General features: G+C 50.8%; 1 protein-coding gene across 2 annotated transcripts in view; it reads right to left on the bottom strand.

The window, feature by feature from the left end:
• Positions 1–18,626, bottom strand: part of Cul9 (cullin 9) — a 41,940-nt gene that overhangs the window by 13,471 nt on the left and 9,843 nt on the right. For both annotated transcript variants that reach the window (XM_076557736.1, XM_076557735.1), the window contains exons 9-26: positions 15,139–15,346; positions 11,946–12,142; positions 11,376–11,593; positions 10,419–10,665; positions 10,241–10,346; positions 9,606–9,833; positions 9,253–9,343; positions 8,770–8,941; positions 6,528–6,633; positions 5,983–6,078; positions 5,624–5,799; positions 5,229–5,362; positions 4,727–4,906; positions 4,445–4,554; positions 4,186–4,368; positions 3,891–4,051; positions 3,426–3,657; positions 3,140–3,329 (exon numbers count right to left, since the gene is read on the bottom strand). In XM_076557736.1, coding sequence (XP_076413851.1) covers positions 3,140–3,329; positions 3,426–3,657; positions 3,891–4,051; positions 4,186–4,368; positions 4,445–4,554; positions 4,727–4,906; positions 5,229–5,362; positions 5,624–5,799; positions 5,983–6,078; positions 6,528–6,633; positions 8,770–8,941; positions 9,253–9,343; positions 9,606–9,833; positions 10,241–10,346; positions 10,419–10,665; positions 11,376–11,593; positions 11,946–12,142; positions 15,139–15,346 — 3,035 coding nt within the window. The remainder of the gene's footprint in view (positions 1–3,139; positions 3,330–3,425; positions 3,658–3,890; positions 4,052–4,185; positions 4,369–4,444; positions 4,555–4,726; positions 4,907–5,228; positions 5,363–5,623; positions 5,800–5,982; positions 6,079–6,527; positions 6,634–8,769; positions 8,942–9,252; positions 9,344–9,605; positions 9,834–10,240; positions 10,347–10,418; positions 10,666–11,375; positions 11,594–11,945; positions 12,143–15,138; positions 15,347–18,626) is intronic.

Below are 18,626 nucleotides of genomic sequence, written 5' to 3'. Positions count from 1 at the left end.
GGTGTGGTGGTGTGGTGGTGTATGGTGGTGGTGGTGCTGTGTGCCTATAATCCCAGCACTAGGAGGCGGAGGCAGGCACACCAATGTGCGCTTGTAAAGCCCTAGGTTTGAGCCCCAGCACCACACAGACCCGGCATGGTGGAACCACTCGGAATTCCAGCACACAGAAGGTGAGAAGGATAAACGTCCAAGGTCCTCTGCTACCCAGTGAGTCTGAGGCCAGCATGGACTCCATGAGACCTGTCTCAAAAACACAGAAACCCTCAAAGTTCAGACTTCTTCCTGCATGAAAGCAAAAGTAAGAGGTAGAAATATATGAACTAAAACATGATAGCACGTGAGCGCCATCAAAGGAAAACAGAGTCAGTTCATAGTAATAACAAAGTTTAATTTACCACAAAACCATAAACCTACACAGTTCATGATGGTAGTCACTAGCTACATGTAGTTCAATTTTAAATTTAAAATTATTAAAATTAAATACTCAGTCCCTCAGTCATATTCACAAGTTCAAGTGTTTAAAATGGCCAGGAATAGTTAACATATGGAAAAGTGCAGAAAAACTTTTGCTTGTTTGTTTGTTTTTGTTTTTCGAAGCCAAGTCTCTCTGTGTAGCCCTGGCTGTCCTGGATCTCACTCTGTAGACCAGGCTGGCCTTGAACTCAGAGATCCACCTGCCTCTGCCTCCTTAGTGCTGGGATTATAGGCGTGCACCATGGCTAAAAACATTTCCTTGTCTTTACAAAAGTCTTATCGGATGGCACTCCTGACTGGCTTTAAATGTGCATCTCGAAGCAGGGCCGAGGTCACATGAAACAACTGTGACATGATCACAATTTCTAAAAAAGCTGGAGCGATGGCTGTGTGGTCAAGACCACTGGTTGCTCTTCCAGAGAACCCGGGTTTGATTCCTAGCACCCACATCCCTAACTCCAGACCCAGGGGTCTGTTGCCCTCCTCTGGCTCTGTGGTCACAGCATGTGGTGTAAACACACATGCAGACAAAATACCTATACATACAACTAATAATAAAACATTAAAAAATCACAGCCACATGGGTAAACTTTGTCTCACCTCTCTCAGGAATAGGTGAAGCAGACAGGAATTAGTAAGGTATATAATATATGAACAATTAAAAAGGTCAATTTCATGAAATACGTAGAGTCCTGAATCCAACAACCAAAGAACACATCTTTCCCTTATTTGCAGCTTATAAAATCCTCCCATCCACTAGCCCATAAGTGAAGTATCAATACATTAAAGATCCAAACCATCAGAAATCATGTTCTTTAATCACAATGGAATAAAGGCAGAAATCTAAAATTACTAAACAAAAAGAAAAACTTATTTGAGAAAGATGGATTGATTTTTCAGGCAGGGTCTGTAGCCCAGGCTGGCTCAGACTCCCTATGTAGCTAAAGATATCCCTGAATGCCTTATTCTGCTGCTTCCTCCCAAGGACTGGGATTACTGCATGACCACTGAGCATGGTTTATGTGGTGCTAGGGTTTACGCCCTGGGCCTTCTGCATGCTAGGCAAGTGCTCTACCAACTCTATGTCCAGCCTCTGTTTGGAGGTTTAAAAATTTAGACTTTCCATGAACTAATAAATCGCAGAAGTGGCACCAGCACACACCTTCAGTCTCAGCACTCAGGCAACGGCAGGAGGGGCTGTAACTTCTGGGCCTGCCTGGTAAACAGAGTACGTGCCACGCTAGTCATGGCCATACTGATAGACTCTATACTAAAAAACAGTAACGGGGATTAGGAGTTTATCAGAAGTGAACAATAAGAAACATATGATATATATAGTCATGGGAAAGGCTAGAGATTAAGAGTACTCAGAGTTCAGTTCCCAGCACCCACATGGTGACTTACCCTTGTCCATAACTCTAGTTTTAGAGAACCCAAACACCCTCTTATGGCCTCTGAAAGCACCAGGCACGTACATGGCATACATCCATACATGCAGTAAAACACATAAAATAAATAAATAAATACTCAAACATTACACACGGTGCTGGAGAGGTGGATGGCTCGGCGGTTAAGAGCAATGGATGCTCTTCCAAGGACCTGGGTTGGACTGCCAGTTCACATGGTGGCTCAAACCATTTGTAGCTCTAGTACCAGGGGATCCAGCTCCCTCTTCTGGCCTCCTTGGCCACCAGGCACACATGTGGTGCACAGGCACACATACAGGAAAAATATCCACGCATGTAATAAAATCAAGATCAAAATTACATACAAAAACTTGCCGGGCGGTTGTGATGCACACCTTTAATCCCAGCACTCAGGAGGCAGAGCCAGGCAGATCTCTGTGAGTTCGAGGTCAGCCTGGTCTACAGAGTGAGAGCCAGGACAGGCACCAAAACTACACAAAGAAACCCTGTCTCAAAACAACAACAGCAACAACAACAAAACAAAAACCCTATGATGCATCCTAAGTGTCCCATAAGAACAGGGAAAGTAGACACTTGCACACAGTAGAACAGGACTCAGCAAACCAAAGAACAAAAACTAAAGCTACAGTGACCCCTCTCCAGACACCAAGTTGTGAAGAAAGCAGACACAGTGCAGTACGTAGGCCATGGTCCCATCTCGATAATGTGCAGGTGCAGGCAACAATTTATGGTGACAGACAGAAAGATAAAAAGAAGCTACTGACTGGGAAGGGTACATGAAGGAGAAGCCTGTTGGGTGCTGGAATGTTCTGCATCTTGATCTGGAGGATGGGAACAAGGCTGTATAGAGGTATATAAACTCATTAAGTCTTCTATTAATGCTACTTATATACCAGCAAAAATGTTCAAAAAAAAAAAAAACCACTATAGGATGTGGTTAAAATGATGGGGGATAAATAGCCTTAAATATTTTTATTTGGGAAGAAGTTCCTAAGACTGAAGATGAAGTGAGCAGACAACCTGAAGGTCGGAAACACAAACAGAACCAGTTTCCAGGAAGCTGAAGGAGAGAGCAAGCGTTAGTGAAGCTATTCCCATTCTTCTGCACCCTCCCCCAGAAACTGCCCAACCTAGAGAGACCCCCTTCCTATCTCTGCATCCCGCACAGTGCTCCTCTCCTCTCCTGCTGCCACCCGGCATGCATCTCCATCTCCGGGCTCCTGTCCCCAGCTCCTCACTGTGGCTGTAGAAACTGGAGAAGCGCTCAAGGGCAGCGCAGAGGTCTGTGGGAAGGTGCTGTCTGGGTTCGTGCAGGAAGCAGAGTGGAGAGACGGGCCAGCAGCGTGGGGACAGGACCAGGACAGACACTTCCGGACCCGCGTCTTCTATACAGAGCTCCTTTTCAGGCTCCTGTCCCCTGTCTTCTTCCTAAGGAGAGAGAGACGAGCCGTGGGCTCTCCAGTGAGCCTGTTCTCTCTCTGCCCTTCTCCCCGTCCCCCCCCCCCCCGCCCCCGCTGCCCTCACCTCCACTTCCTCAGGCCTCCATTCCTCCTCCTGGTCCTCCTGCTCCAAGAGCTGCCTGTCGAGCTGCTGGAGCTGGTAAACGTGGAACTGGCGCTGCAGCTCCTCCGAGGTGCGCAGGGTCTGCAGCATCAGCTGGGGGAGGCGGTTCGGGAAGCAGAGGCCAATCTGCTCCAGCACAGCCCCCTCCAGCCAGCTCGAGCCCACGCTCAGGAGTCGGTCGGCCATGTAATGCCTGCAGCACACACGGTCGGCCAGGTCTCAGTGCGGGAGCCAGCTTGGCCCAGGCCCAGCCTTCCCCCCAGAAGGTAAGTCTCCGTGTTCCAGCTCAGCTAAGTCACAAGCCCCCCCTCATCTCTACAGCGCTTGGCCACTACCATGTCTTAACTGCCCAGCTACTCTTCCTTCTTCTTCCCTTCCTCCGGCCTCTATGGCTCCTGTCCCCAAGCTCTCCAGAATGTGACTCACTGGTAGAAATGCTCAAACGTCGTGGCCAGCTCTAGGCCAGAAAGGACCATGATGGGCTCCAGGTGCCGCTGAAGCTGCCCCAGCATTTCCACTCCAGAGACTCCACCAAGCAAACCACCCTGGATTTGCTCGTCGATGTGCCTAGCAAACTGCTCACTCATCTGGGGATGACGGAGCAGACACGAGACCAGCCATGAACAAGGGATTGGAGTGGACAAGAGGAAAGAAGGAGCAAAGGACGAAGCCGAAGGAGACGGGACGGGGGCAGCCGTGCGTGGCCCTTGGCACGACTCACGTGAGCGGCAGTGAGGAAGGACTGTTGCAGCAGGGCGCCAGAGAAGCCGCTGCGCAGAGCCAGGGTGAAGGCTGCCCGAGGCCCAAACAGCTCCAAGCCAGCTCTCTGCAAGCGCTCATACAGAGTACAGTACCGAGGCACGAAGTCTGAGGCCCGCCAGGCCGCAGCCAGGAATCTGCTGACCTGAAGGGAGAGTAGGACGTGACAGGACGGAGCGACCCCTTGTGTCCCCTCCGCCTGCAGACGGGAACCTGCCTACCTGGTCCTGCACCACGCTCAGCCAGCACTGGGTGATGTTCCTGAGGCTGCTGCTGGGGAGGACCGGCGAGGGCGTGGGGCTTCCGTCCTGACTCTTACTGTTCTTGCCGACTGTGGAAACAGGGCAAGAGAGTGAGCTTCACTCCAGCCCGAGGGGGCCCCAGGGTCTCGGTGTTTATCTCCTGGAAAGGGCACAGCGTATTAGAGGTCTGGAGGAGCCGAAGAGGAAGGAGCTGGAGAGCCCCACAGTAGATTCTCAGCTCAGCAGGCCACAGGGACTCACGGGGCTGCGTGGCCGGCTCAGGAGCAGGCCCAGGAGGGGGTTCCACGTGCACCAACAAGTGGCACAGGCGCCGGACTCGGGAAGCAAAGGATGCTGCTCGGCCGCGGGCGCTGGGCACATCCTCCCTGTGTGCCAGGTACTGGTCCAGCAGCCACCCCAGGGAACTCACACCCTCAGCATCTGCAAGAAGACCAGTCAGGAGTGGGTGTCTGTGGGACACAGTGGGGGGACACAGAGTCGAGGTACAGCTTCAGTTGTACAGAAGGGTGCGAGGGAGGCAGAGCCCTAGGCCTCCCTCACCACTGCTGGAGCCTGGGAACATGGTAACAGGGCAGGGATGGTGTGGAGGGGGGCTTCAAACACCACTCTCACGAGCGGTCCCTGGAGCGAGGAGAGAGGCCTTGAAGGACACATACAGGAACCAAGAGAACCAAAATATCAACACAGGTGACCCCTGAGACTTGTGAGGGGCTGGTGTGGGGGCCGGGTGTGGGGTGGTTACCGGGAGACGTGATGTTCTGCACCAGGGGGCTGACCAGCGCCTCCCAGCAGGTCTTGCCCAGTGCTTGGGCGGCCTCGTCATCAGGGAGGAAGCGATCAGCAAAATTCTGTTCATGGCGCAAAACTCTGTTCAGTCTGGGAACACAAGTAGATGCCAGATGAAAGACAGGCTCCCCACCTCCCCAAAGACCAACTTCCCCGAGGCCTCTGCACAAGTGCTGATCAACTCCCAACCATGCTATAGGGCCTCCGCCAGCTGTCGGCGGCGCTTTGCTGGTCTGCAGTGTCCCCCCCAGTGCTGGCCGCAGCGGCTCTGCTCAGACTCCTCAAGCATCTCTCCGGCCCCCACTTCTTGCAGCGTCAATCCCTAACCTCTTCCTCCTGGGCTGCACCCACCTGGGGCAGAGCTGGAGGAGGCGCTGGCGGTCCTCGGCTATGTCCCGGCTCCAGGCTTGTGCCCGAATCGTGTAGAAGAGGCAAGTGCGTCGACAGAGCTGCTCCCGGAACAGCGGCCAGAAAGTGGGCTTGGGGCCCAGCACCTCCACGCCCCGGACCCGGGTGTCGATGCCGCCCTGCAGCACACGGACTTCTCACCTGAGCGACTCTGCACTCCAGAGCCACGCTCCACACCCTCAATTCCCAATACGTCCAGGCCATCTCCAAGCTGGCCAAGGAGGAGCCCTTGCTAATGTCCTGGCTTGGAGCTGTGGAGGACCCACCCACTGAGGAGACCCTGGGCTTCGTCCTGGTCCCACCTGCTGGCAGCGCTTTATGCGGATCTGGATGATGGGCCAGAAGCGGTTCAAGTTCTCCAGGAGGGTTACCCGGCTGGCAGAGGGCATCACGTTCACCTGACAGGGCAGGAGAAAGGAGGCAGAGACCCACTAAAGAAGGAGGCAGGGCTGGAGACAGGTCTCCGCAGTTACAAAAACATACTGCTCTTGCAGAGGACCAGGGAGTGATTCCCAGCACCCATGTTGGTGTCTTACAACTACCTGTTGTAGTACTCACAGGATCTGATGCCCTCTTGTGGTTTTAAGAGCACCTGTACTCCACACACACACACAGACACACACTTAGACACATATAAAATAAAAGAAGCGGAGCTGGAAGAGGTGCAGGCGGCAGTCAAGGCCAGGATGGCCTGTCTTACGCACTGAGCCCACGTGCACTTCAAGTGATGAAGGAACCAAGAGAGCCATTCCCCAGAGACTGGGTCTTCCCCACCCAAAAAATGAGGGATGAAGAATGAGAAATGGAGGGGTGGGGAGTACACAGTAAGGGGTTCCAGGGTCCCCACCGTGTTGAGTTCGGTGCTGATGCAGCTGATGCTGTCACCCCCAAACACTACCACCCTGGCTGGCATGTAACTTGAATCCTCACTGGCCACAAGCAGAGTCAGCTGCCTGAGAGAAGAGAAAGGAATGAGTGAGAACTAGGGCCACTTCTTCCCACCACTTCCTCCCCAGCTCTGACATGCCTGCCTCCCCAGACCCTCAGCTTTCCCCTTCATAGCTCTCAAAATGGTTCTACTTAAACCGCTAGATTCACTGACAAATCAGTGCCACGCTGTGCACATATCAGACATTCCCATGTCATAACCAGAGGTTCCTCAAGACCAACATGACAACATGGGACATCATCTGTCCACAGAAGCCTACCCCTTTCTATTCTGTCCCCTGTGTGAGAAATGGGCCACCTGCTTGGTCACAGCTCCCTGACCAACCAATGGCACGTTGTGTACACACGACATCTTAGTATCTCACAGTCCACCTCTGACCCTTCAGTTCCTCTCCTTAACTGAACACACTGAACACTTCTCTGCTAGACACACACAGCGTCCCAAACCTTTTTTCCTGGCCTCCAACCCAAATTTTCAAGATTACCTGAGTACCAACTAAAAAACAAAGCTAATTTCTTTTCTTCTCAAAATCCTAGAATGACTCCCTGCTGTAGAATGTGGAACATTTGTTTAATGATGCAAAGATGTGTTGCATTCCTTTATGTTGCATTTATTTAACTCTGTGAAGCTGTGTTACTTTGCCTGTCTAAAACAATGATGGTCTAATAAAGAGGTGAGTGACCAATAGCCAGGCAGGAGAGAGACAGGTAGGGCTGGCAGGCAGAGAGAATAGAGAGTAGAGAAGATGGAGAGAGAAAAGGAGGAGGAGAGGAGGCCATCAGGGCCAGCGACCCAGCTACACAACCAGCCACAGAGTAAGAAGGGAAGAAAGGAATAGAGAATAGAGAAGGTAAGAGCCCAGAGGCAAAGGGTAGACGGGACAATTTAAGTTAAGAAAAACTGGCTAGAAATAAGCCAAGCTAAGGCCAGGCATTCATTAGTAAGAATAAGTCTCCACGTATTTTTTGTGAGCTGGGCAGCAGGCCCCCAAAGAGCAAAGAGTAAAAAATAAATAAAATTTAAAAAACCCTACAACTTCCCAAGTTTCTGAACAGAGTTCAAAGCTCTGGACTCACAAATTCTAGTCTGCATCTGACTGCTCTCCTGGTTTCACCCTGCCACTGGGAGGTGCCCTTCATTTTACCCGACACACACCCCGTTTCTCCCTTTGCACGCTGCCTCTGCCTGGAATGTCACTGAGTTCTCCTTATCTAGCTAATGTCAATTTCAAATTTCAGGCCAGTCAACATCTTCTTGAAGGAACCTTCTGACCTTCATTGGTCCCAGGATCCTTTCTCCTGGCTCTCTCTCTCAACAGGCTCTTGCTCTTCGCATTTACTTGAATGGCTTTGGCTAGGTTCAAGAGATCCTCCTACCTCAGCTTCTAAGGAGTCGGGCAATAGCCGTCACGGGCCTGGACCACGATGCTTTCTCTTCAGTTTTAAGGCTCTGCTTCTTCTTCTTCTTCTTTTTTTTTTTTATAAACTCTTTTTTTTTAAAGATTTATTTATTTATTATGTACACAGAAGAGGATGCCAGATCTCATTACAGATGGCTGTGAGCCACCATGTGGGTGCTGGGAATTGAACTCAGGACCTCTGGAAGAACAGTCAGTGCTCTTAACCTCTGAGCTATCTCTCCAGCCCAAGTCTCTGCTTCTTTTAGTCCCCGCTTGAGACAGGGTTTCAATATGTAGCCCAGACTTGAACTCTTGATCCTCCTGCCTCAGCCTCTTGAGTGATGACATCATATGCATGCACCAGCAAGCCTGATTCTCTTGATTGACTAGCTAGCCTGGCCCCCAACTGGACTACGAATCCCTTGTACCTTACTGTCCTTGTACCCCAGGGCTTGGACAGCGCTCGGCATTCTTGACATTGAGCGAACACCCATGGGAGGAGTAGCTAAGTGTACTGTTGCTCTCTAAGCACCGCTATCTGTTAAAGCACTGGTACCTGGTTCAGACAGTGAGATGTCCGCACAGCACAGCAAAGACAGGCCAATATGCCAGTCATGCCTTCGCTGCACAAAAGGAGTCTGAAAAGGTCCCACAAGAGCAGGGTTTACTAATGGAGTCGTGGGACGGTGCTCTGGGGAGATAAATTGGGGCACAGTCAGACACATACAAATGGGTTCACACCTAATTAGAACACCACGGTGCATGTGCAAGGTGATGGAGTGGGAGCCGGTGCTACCATTGGACTCCCAGTAGGTCTTGGGGTTGCGGTCCGTCAGCTTGCTGGCCCGGTGGGGGTTGGAGGACACCTCCACCTTCTCCCAGCACTTGTCTTCCTTCACTTCCACACTGGAGCCTGGGACAAGGGAAGGGGGGGGGACCACAGCCTGGTCAGAGGGGAGGAGAGTGGGAAGGGGTGGGGGGGACCACAGCCTGGTCAGAGGTGAGGAGAGTGGGAACAGGGGGTGGGGGGGAGACCACAGCCTGGTCAGAGGGGAGGAGAATGGGAAGGAGGGGGAGACCACAGCCTGGTCAGAGGTGAGGAGAGTGGGAACAGGGGGTGGGGGTGGGGGACCACAGCCTGGTCAGGATGAGGAGGCCTGGAGGGTTGGAAGGGGAAAGGGACTCTGGGTGGGAGCCCAGGGGAAAGTGGCGGAGGGCACTAACCCTGGCAGAGATGCCTGAGGAACACATCAAAGAAGGGGATGTTGATAGGTTGGTAGGTTCGTCTGTGGTCTTCAATCTGGCCCAGCACCATCTGCAGCCAGAACATCGGGCGGGGAGGGAACACAGGAACATGCATGTCATGAAACATGCATGGAGAAGGGATCAAGAGGCGACAGAACACTCAACCCCTTCCTCACTAAATTCTGAAAGGCCATGGTGGGGAACCATTAGGGGGCATGTGCCCAGAGCTGCTGCCGCTTCCGGCACACAGGGACCCCACAGGGACCTCAGAGACAGACACACAAAGGGCCTAGTCCTTGCTTCCGGTTTTATTTTCTCAGCTCTACACTCACCTGGATGCAGCCAGCCAGAATGCTCGAGGTGAGTTTACTATAGAGCTGGGCATACTTCTCACACTCTGTGACCAGGTCACGGAGCTCCGAGGCCAGCAGGAGCTGCGCAGAGTGCTTGTCCAGGACTTTGGAGAGGGCTTCTTTTGCTCCCAGGCAGCAAAGCACTACTGCATAGTCTTTATGCATCAAAGCCAGGCGATGCAGGAAGCAGGTCAGCTCCTGAACAATCTGAACCCAGAGAAAGAAAGAAAGGACGGAGCACGTCAGGCCAAGGGCCGGCTGCACTGCAGGCAGCACAGTGGTGGAGATGAGGAAGTCTGCGGGCTGGAGAGGATGGAGGAGAAGGGAACAGGATACAGAGGGGCTGGAACCCCAGAGCCGGCCGGCAGTCCAGCTGGTAGTGTCCCAGGCTTCTTTCTACCAGGGTCCAACTATCCCAGCCTCTGTCGGACATCACTTCACCATGTCCAAAGACTCTGGGAAACACCAGCCTTCCTCTCCTTCCTCTCCGGTTCCCAGTGCACTCAGACCCTCAGACCTACAGGATCTGCTGAACCTCCACAGCCTCGCTAGGCAGGTGGTGCCCCAACATCTGTCTTCCCTCCTCCAACCGCGCGCGGCCAAGGCTCCGGTACCTCAGGGTCACTGCTTGGGCCGCTCAGGCAGTTGAGGCAGGGCTCCAGGACCTCGTGCCAGGGGAGGACCACTGTCTCGGGGTAGTCCAACAGTCGTGCCGTGACCCTGGTGGGGTGGGAACAGGTGAGGCCCAGCAGTCCCTTGGTCCCTGTGCTCGGGGCCTGGACAGACCCTTACCTGAGGACCGTGAGCAGCAGAGCTCTGTTGGGCCCAGGGGCGTCTAGAGTCCGCAGCAAGAGGAGGAAAGGCTGGGCCTCCTGCTGCAGGCGCCTGAGGAGGGGACTCACGGCCCCCTGCGGGCTGCTTTCCCGGCACAGCACCCGCTCCAAGTCCAGGAAGAGTTCCGCAGAAGGCTCTCCCACCAGGGATCGGATGAGTAACTCTGGGGACCCACTTTGACCCTGGGTGCTTGGACTCTCCAATGCTGCAGGGCAGACACACCACAGGAAAAACGTGCATGAGAGGCATCTTAGAAGTCAGTCAAATCGAGGAATGGGGCACCCCAGAAAGTCACCCCAAACTTTCTTCCTGCATTGAGGATGTCTAGTTTATCAAGGATAGTTTATCAAAGTACAAGAAATCCTCTCTTCTGATCTCCAATGTAGACATAACTACACTTGAACAAATACAGTATAAGGAGCACTGCTGAGTTAAATACACACATTTCAAACCTCAGTCAGTTACCTTTTCTATTAAATGCTAGCTATAATAAACAGCACTGTTGCAATGATACCTCTGAAGTTTGGAGGCTTTAGATACACTCAAAGATACACGCTGCTTAGTTCAGTACCCATATGTCTCGGTTTTCAGCTACTTTTTTAAAACATGAAGGATTTCTTATGACACCAACAGTCCTCCTTTTGGTCAAGTTCTTCTTGAGGTTTAACTTGGTATGGTGCTGCCCACTGATACTGCAACACTTGGGGGACTGAGGCAAGAGGACCTTGAGTCTGAAGTCAGCCTGGGCCACATAACCTCATACATAATACACTCCCCCCGACCCTGAAAAAAAATGTCTCGCTTGAACACTTAAGGTTTCATTCATTTCTGGAAGGTTCCTGTATCCTTCAGTAAAGAACTGACTGGTCCCAGCAGGGCACATGTCATTGGTCGGCAGAACATCCACAACGGTACCTGCTCGCTCAGGACTTCCCCGAGGCTCTGAGTAACGATTGAGCAGCATCATGAGAATGGTCCGTGTGGTGGGCATTGGCTCAGTTCCCGGTGCTATCCCCGAGTGCCTAAACAAGGTGTCTCTCAGCTCTTGGGTGATGAGCTGCTCTCCCAGGGTGTGGTGGTTACACAAAAGCAGGTTGAGGAGAAGCAGACCATTTCTCACTGCAGAGGAGCACCTGGCAGGAAGGGTGACCCGAGAAGTCGACAGTGAGTGCACCAGAGGCAGGGAGACAAGTGCAGCTAGGTTGTGGGGTGCTCCAGTGGTCCCTCTGAGGAAGGACTCCTGACCATCTGACCTTGGGCCACTACTACCAATCCCATGAAGGACAGTCAGTCTTTCTACCTTTCCCGGAAGTCCCCTACATCAACCACTTGGTTTCTCCTCCAGTGACATTCTGAGAAGGCCACCAGTGTTTACCCAAAGGGGAGCAACCTAAGTACAATTTCTGCTGAGCACATGAGCCTGGGACATAGGAGAGGTGGGCTTAGGACACAGCAAGGATCTGGAGTCTGAGGGTAGTATCTGACCCCTCGGTGTTCAGCATCAGGACCACAGCCGCAGGGACACTAAGCAGCAAGCTCTCAGACCCTGGGCGTGTAGCTGAGTCGATGCTGGCAAAGATCTCTCTGGTCATCTGGGTGTCAAACAAAGGTTGGGTGGAATCTCGGCTGGTCACAAAAGTGGGGGTCTCTGAGGAACTGGCAATGGCTAGCATCTTTAGTGCCTGAAAGAGGAATGAGAAGCAGAGTTAGAGGTGAACAGAGCCATCACAAGGGTAGAGCACTTACTCAGCATGTACATGGCCCTGGGTTCAATCCCCAGCGCCACCCCAAAGGAGGTAGGAAGCTACTGTCATCCTTCTAGACCTCAAACTCTGGGGCAGCTGGACTGCTAGCAAACAGGTGGTATGAGAAACGGAGATGAAGCAGATGGTGATGGGACCTGGGGGGGGGGGAGTCGTCAGGAGGAGAGGGGAGAGAAGAGGGTGGGATGGGATAGGACGAGAGGAAAAGTGAGGGGTGGGAGGGAGCCAGGAGGAAGCTGCAGAGAGAGTGATTTTAGAGTGGGCAGTAAATCCACAGGCTGCTTCTCTCTACCCCTGGGCTCCCAACACCAAGGCCACCAGGGCAGGCCACTCTTTCTGAGTCTTCCCCACAGGATGCTGCCCTTTCTGTCCTCAAATACAGCCTTTTCCTCCTTTCTCTCCTCCTTCCTGACAAGCTCATCTATTCCTGCAGACAACAATGTCTACAAAAGCCTATGTCCACTTCGCCAGCCAGTATCCACCTGTTCAAGTCTGTTCAGTCACCTCACAAGTACAGCAGTGAGAATTGTAGGGAAAGTTCTCGTGAAGTGAAGTCTTATTTGTTGGTATTACAGAGACAACTAAATTAAAAACAAACACTATATCTTAGAGGCAAGAATGTCTCTGCTGCAGGGCTCTCTCTCTGAACGAAGTACCCAGGGAATGAACCAGTCTAGAAGTAGCATTCAGGACAACTCAGGAGAGGTCCAGGCCCTCCAAGAAAAGCTTTCTCTTTTTGATTACCTCAGTCCACCCCACATAGCTGGAGTCTATAGACTTCAAGCTACAAACAAGATGCTGTGATTCTGTCATGGGCAAGAACATGAATTTAGGAGTAAATGCTATTTTTTGGCCATGCAATTTGAGGGAATCAGAAAATAGTTTTGTATATTGGTGGTCTAGATAATGTCTGGCTATCTTGGAAGAAGCAGACCCCAAATGACCCTATAAAGGAACTGTGTCCTGACCTTCTCAGATTAGCCAGCTCTGGGAGGACGTGTCTTGTCCACATTGTACCCACTGTGCTGTGAGAACCCATTTTCAGAACTGCTCTGCATGAGGCTTGTTTCCCTCAGGGACACTGGGTCACACACAGCCACGATGTCCACACCACACTAGCAGGAGCACTTCTGTAGTGAGTGCTTAGGAAGCCAATCTGCTCAAGCTCTCTGGACATGGCCTTCCTTCCCTGCTGTCTGGCCCAGGGGACAGAGCAATGGCGGTGTTTCCCACAAATCCAGTGAGGGGTTATTTCTGTACACGGGACCACTCAGTTTAAAAAAAAGAAACCCACTCTGTCATATCGAAGATGTCAGTCCTTCAGGCCGCACCTCCCTGTAACTTCCAGTGTGGAATAGTCAACACACTAAAGCTAAACTCCTGCTTTCTCCAGCCCCGCTCCTGTGACACGCCCTGGCTAGTAGCCATCCCACGCACCCTGCCGCTGAATTCTTCTAGCGTGAGTATCTCCCTTCCTTTCCAACCATGAGGTTCCAGGGACTGAACTCCGGCTGTCAGGCTCGAGAGCAGCACCCTTATCCACTAAACCACGCACAAGGATGGCGTGGACCACATGGCGACCATTGCTGCTTGACAAAGCTCCAGCATTTTGACTTTTCGGATCACAAGTCTCCAGTACTTTTACTTTTATTTTTAATTATTCTCACTGTGTGTTTTGGGAGTTCCCTTATGCCTTTTCTTTTGAGAAATTTTGTGTGGGCTGTGAGGGATGAAAATGCATAAAATGGCAGCCTCTTTAAACAAAAATAATCCTTTGGAAGAAAATCTCTGACACTGTGGAACTAACATCCTGTTAGTTCCCACCGCTGTGGCAGTCATGGCCAGCCTGCCTCAGCCACATACGACAGGAGACCTCAAAAGTGCCCTCTGTCGCAGTCCCCTCTCTTGCCGATTCCCTCTGTCTGTCTACCTGCCTGCCTGCCTCTCTCAGGTCCCCACTCTGAGATGGCCTTTCGTTCTTTCATTTTCCCATTCCCCAGCTCCCAATACACCTCTTGAACTCTGCTGAACGGCATGTTTTCACTCTTCTGCATACAGCATGAGAACTCTGCTGAACGGCATGTTTTTACTCTTCTACATAGAGCATGAGAACTCTGCTGAACGGCATGTTTTCACTCTTCTGCATACAGCATGAGAACTCTGCCTACTCCCACACAACTCAACACCAGCTGCTAGAAAGTTAGATAAGTAACATAAGCCCGATAAATAAGGTATATTTGATAAGCAAGATTTGTAAATTCGGAAGGTCTGCTCAGGTTCACAGTAATTTCTGTCTAGCTTCGTCTTTGCTCACTTTAAGCTTTAGCTATTTGGATAAACTAAGCCATATGAAAAACTGCAATATTCTGTATTGGAGTGTCTGGTCCCCAGAAAGTCCTTTTCCCAAGGTCAGGCATGTAGACAAAAGCTCCCATTCCCTCGGGGGCTTGGAGAGAGTTCCTGCTTTCTAAAAAGGGAGTCATTCTTATCTCTGGCATGAGGAACTTGTGGACCTCTATTAACATATGACTGTGGTGTCTATTGACTTGTCAAGGTCAGGGCTAGCTTCCTCAAGCCCTGATCACAAGCCACACCAGCTCACACGCCTTCTCCCATTTACTCCTATGCCATCACAGAGTGTAAAAGTGACAGCCATCGAGATGGACCCTGACACCGTGGGTCTCCTTCCCCTTGCACACCCCACACCTCCTCTTTGGGACCTGAAGCCCGCTGGAGGTGCACTCTGGACCAGCTCTGGAGCATCATCCCCTGTGTTGTTGTGTTTTGTTTTGTCTCTGTGTATCAGTCCGGGTGACTTTTCCTCATGCACTCGAGCTCCACCACCGTGCAGATCATATTCTTACAGCTCCTGTGTCTTTCCACTTCCACAGCTTCGTCGCCATCAGTATACTCACCGCCAGCCCTGCCTGCTGCACCAAAACAGACGTCTTATATTCTTGCATGCAGATCAGCACAGCGTAGATGCCACCCTCCCTGGCAAAGAGGGGACGCCATTCGTGCTTGGTCATGAGCAGGTAGAGGAGGCGCAGGGCCAGCACCACCACCAGCTTCTCTCCCACCTGGTTGGTCAGCAGCTCCACCAGGGTCTTCACCAGCTTCTCTCTGAGAAGAGAGGACACTGAGACTCCCACCCCAAGGGACTGTGCCTGACCCTCCAGACATGGTTCTCCCTGACTCCCTGCCCGACTCCATCCATCAAGACCCAGTCTGCTCTTCTTCCCCCAACCTGTTTTCTGGCTTCAGTCTCACTCCTAACCCTCCCTCTGCGGTCCAACTGCCCCGTTCCTCATTTCAAATGAATCTCTAGAATGAAGGTAAGTCTGGTCAAATGGCTTAAAAGTTAAAAAAAGAGCGGTGGTGGTGTACGCCTTTAATCCCAGCACTCGGGAGGCAGAGGCAGGCGGATCTCTGTGAGTTCGAGGCCAGCCTGGTCTACAGAGTGAGATCCAAGACAGTCAGGGAAACACAGAGAAACCCTGTCTCAAAACTCCCCAGCCACAAAAAAAAAAAAAAGTTTATAAATGGCAGGCAGATTTAGGAAGAGGGGGAACAATATGTAAGAATGGTCAAGAAATGTTTGGATGTTTGGAAAAATAATGGCAGCTTTAATTCTAGTTAGCCAAATATAACCAAAAGTCTATAACTGAAATAGGGAGCCAGAGATAAGGAGATGATAAAAGCAGCAGTGGACAGATCTCGGCCAGGGAGCAAGGATGAGATCTCAGCCAGGGAGCAAGGACAGACCATGGAAAAGTGGATGGCGGGGCTAGGCTCATGCAGTAATTCTAGCATTTGGGAGGTGGAGACAGGAGAATTGCCAAAAATCCAAGGGCAACCTTAAACACAGTGTGATAGCACAATTTATCTCCAAAAGTTAAAAGGCCAAAATGCAAAACAAATACAATAAAATAAAAATCCTTCCAAGAAAGAAGGAACCCAGCCTGACGCTGGGGTTGTGGCTCAGGGACAGAGCATGTGCTTAGTGTGGTGAGCCTTGGTTCAGCTCCTAGCTCCAAAGGACAGGGCCCGCTGTCCACCCGAACCAAAGCAGAGTCTAGGCTCTGCTTCATGCCATTTGCAAAACAAATTTCCAGTTGAATTTGAAGTGAACATAAAAAACAAAAACAGAAATAACAGATTCTTAAAAATAAGAAACTATTTTCCCAGGGCTAGACAGCTCAGGTGGTAAAGCACTCGCTTCACAACATCAAGACTTGATTCTAGATCTCCAGAACCTCCATAAAAAGCTGGGCACCAGGGAGGCTGAGCCGGGGGCGACCCCACCCCGGGGCTTGCTGCTGTGCAGACAGCCTAGCCAAACTGGTGAGCTCCTCCGGCTTCAGCGAGACCAAAAGACAGCCAACACTTGACCACTGACCTTCTTGTACACATCTCCACACACAAGTATACACACACGTGCCAAAAAAGCTATATATTTTTCTAATCCTGGAATAGGATGGACTCTTTTTTTTTAGATTTTTATTTTATTTTTTTGTGGTCTGATTGTTCTTTATTTTATATCTAGAATCCACCTATGAGTGAGTACATACCATAACTGTCTTTCTGGGTTTAGGTTACCTCACTCAGGATGATTTTTTCTAGTTCCATCCATTTGCCCGCAAATTTCATGCTAGATTTTATTTTTATTTAAAAAAATTTGTGTGTGTGTGTGTGTGTGTGTGTGTGCGTGTGTGTGTGTGTGTGTGTGTGTGTGTGTGTGTGTGTGTGTGTGTGTGTGGTTTTTCGAGACAGGGTTTCTCTGTGTTTCCCTTGCTATCCTGGAACTAGCTTTATAGACCAGGCTGGCCTTGAACTCACAGAGATCTGCCTGCCTCTGCCTCCCAAGTGCTGGAATTAAAGGCGTGTGTCACCACCGCCCGGCTTAAGAATGGACTCTTAGCCGGGCGGTGGTGGCGCACGCCTTTAATCCCAGCACTCGGGAGGCAGAGCCAGGCGGATCTCTGTGAGTTCGAGGCCAACCTGGGCTACAAAGTGAGCTCCAGGACAGGCGCAAAGCTACACAAGAGAAACCCTGTCTCGAAAAACCAAAAAAAAAAAAAAAAAAAAAGAATGGACTCTTAATAGGACAGAAAATTTTAGAAGCTATAAAAAGGTAAAAACTATACCACATTGAAAGACACTACAAACAAAATTAAGAGGTAAACAATATAACCTGGATAAAATGTCCAGGGGCAAGACATAGACCTTTTGTCTGCAAACCAACCTAGCCATAATCCCAACACTGAGATGTCTAGGTAGGAGGATCAGAAGTTCAAGGGCAGCCCAGGCAATGCAGTCTGAGACTCTGTCTCAAAATATAACTCTCCCTTTCATGAAAAAAAAAAATGCTGGTTTTGAGTGAGAGCACTGGGGTCCTGAGAGGGAGGGAGAGCACTGGGGTCCTGAGAGGGAGGGAGAGCACTGGGGTCCTGAGAGGGAGAGAGAGCACTGGGGTCCTGGGAGGGAGAGAGAGCACTGGGGTCCTAGGAGGGAGAGAGAGCACTGGGGTCCTGGGAGGGAGGGAGAGCACTGGGGTCCTGAGAGGGAGAAAGAGCACTGGGGTCCTGGGAGGGAGAGCACTGGGGTCCTGGGAGGGAGAGAGAGCACTGGGGTCCTGGGAGGGAGAGCACTGGGGTCCTGGGAGGGAGGGAGAGCACTGGGGTCCTGAGAGCGGGTCCTAACAGTGACACTGGTGAGGTGGTCTGGGAACTACTTAGAGAAACAACACAGAGACCCTCTGGGAAAGAACATGTTTTCTGATCTATCTTCTCAGAACCTTATGGCAACAACAACATGAATTAGACAGACAAGTACCTAGCTGCTTTTGCAGCCAGGACCACTCTTCTTACTTGATATAGGTCCTACCAGGCTGGCCTCAAACTCTCTGTCCTCCTGCCTCTGCTTCCCAAGTGCTAGGATTAGAGGCATGCTTCACCACACCCAGCTGCAAACCAGGAATTATGTAATCTAACATGGATAACACCTATGAACAAGGTAAAATGGAAGTTAGAATGCTCACAAAACTGTTAGCTGAATATCTCTGTAGAAAGGCCTTTTTGAATAATTTTTATCTAATTCTATCTGTCTTTCCTTCCTCCTTTTCTTCCTTCCTTCCTTCCTCTTCCTCCTCCTTCTTTTTTTAGATCATGTCTCTATATGTAGTCTTGGCTAGCCTGAAACTCACTAGCCATGAACTTCTAGAGATCTGCCTGCCTTTGCCTCAAGGGCTGAAATTAAAGACTTCTCTATACAAAGTAGTTTCTCTTGTAATCACAAAAATAAAGCTAACATGATTTAAAAAGAAACACAAACAAAATGTTTGGAACACAGATAACAAATAATATAAGAATGCCTTTAAATCTATAAGAAAAAGTGGGGGACA

This window comes from Peromyscus maniculatus, chromosome 21, assembly GCF_049852395.1.
Source record: "Peromyscus maniculatus bairdii isolate BWxNUB_F1_BW_parent chromosome 21, HU_Pman_BW_mat_3.1, whole genome shotgun sequence".
In the NCBI taxonomy this organism is placed as follows: domain Eukaryota; kingdom Metazoa; phylum Chordata; class Mammalia; order Rodentia; family Cricetidae; genus Peromyscus; species Peromyscus maniculatus.
Note: the sequence above shows the minus strand (reverse complement) of the source record. Positions and strands in the feature narration are given on the sequence as shown.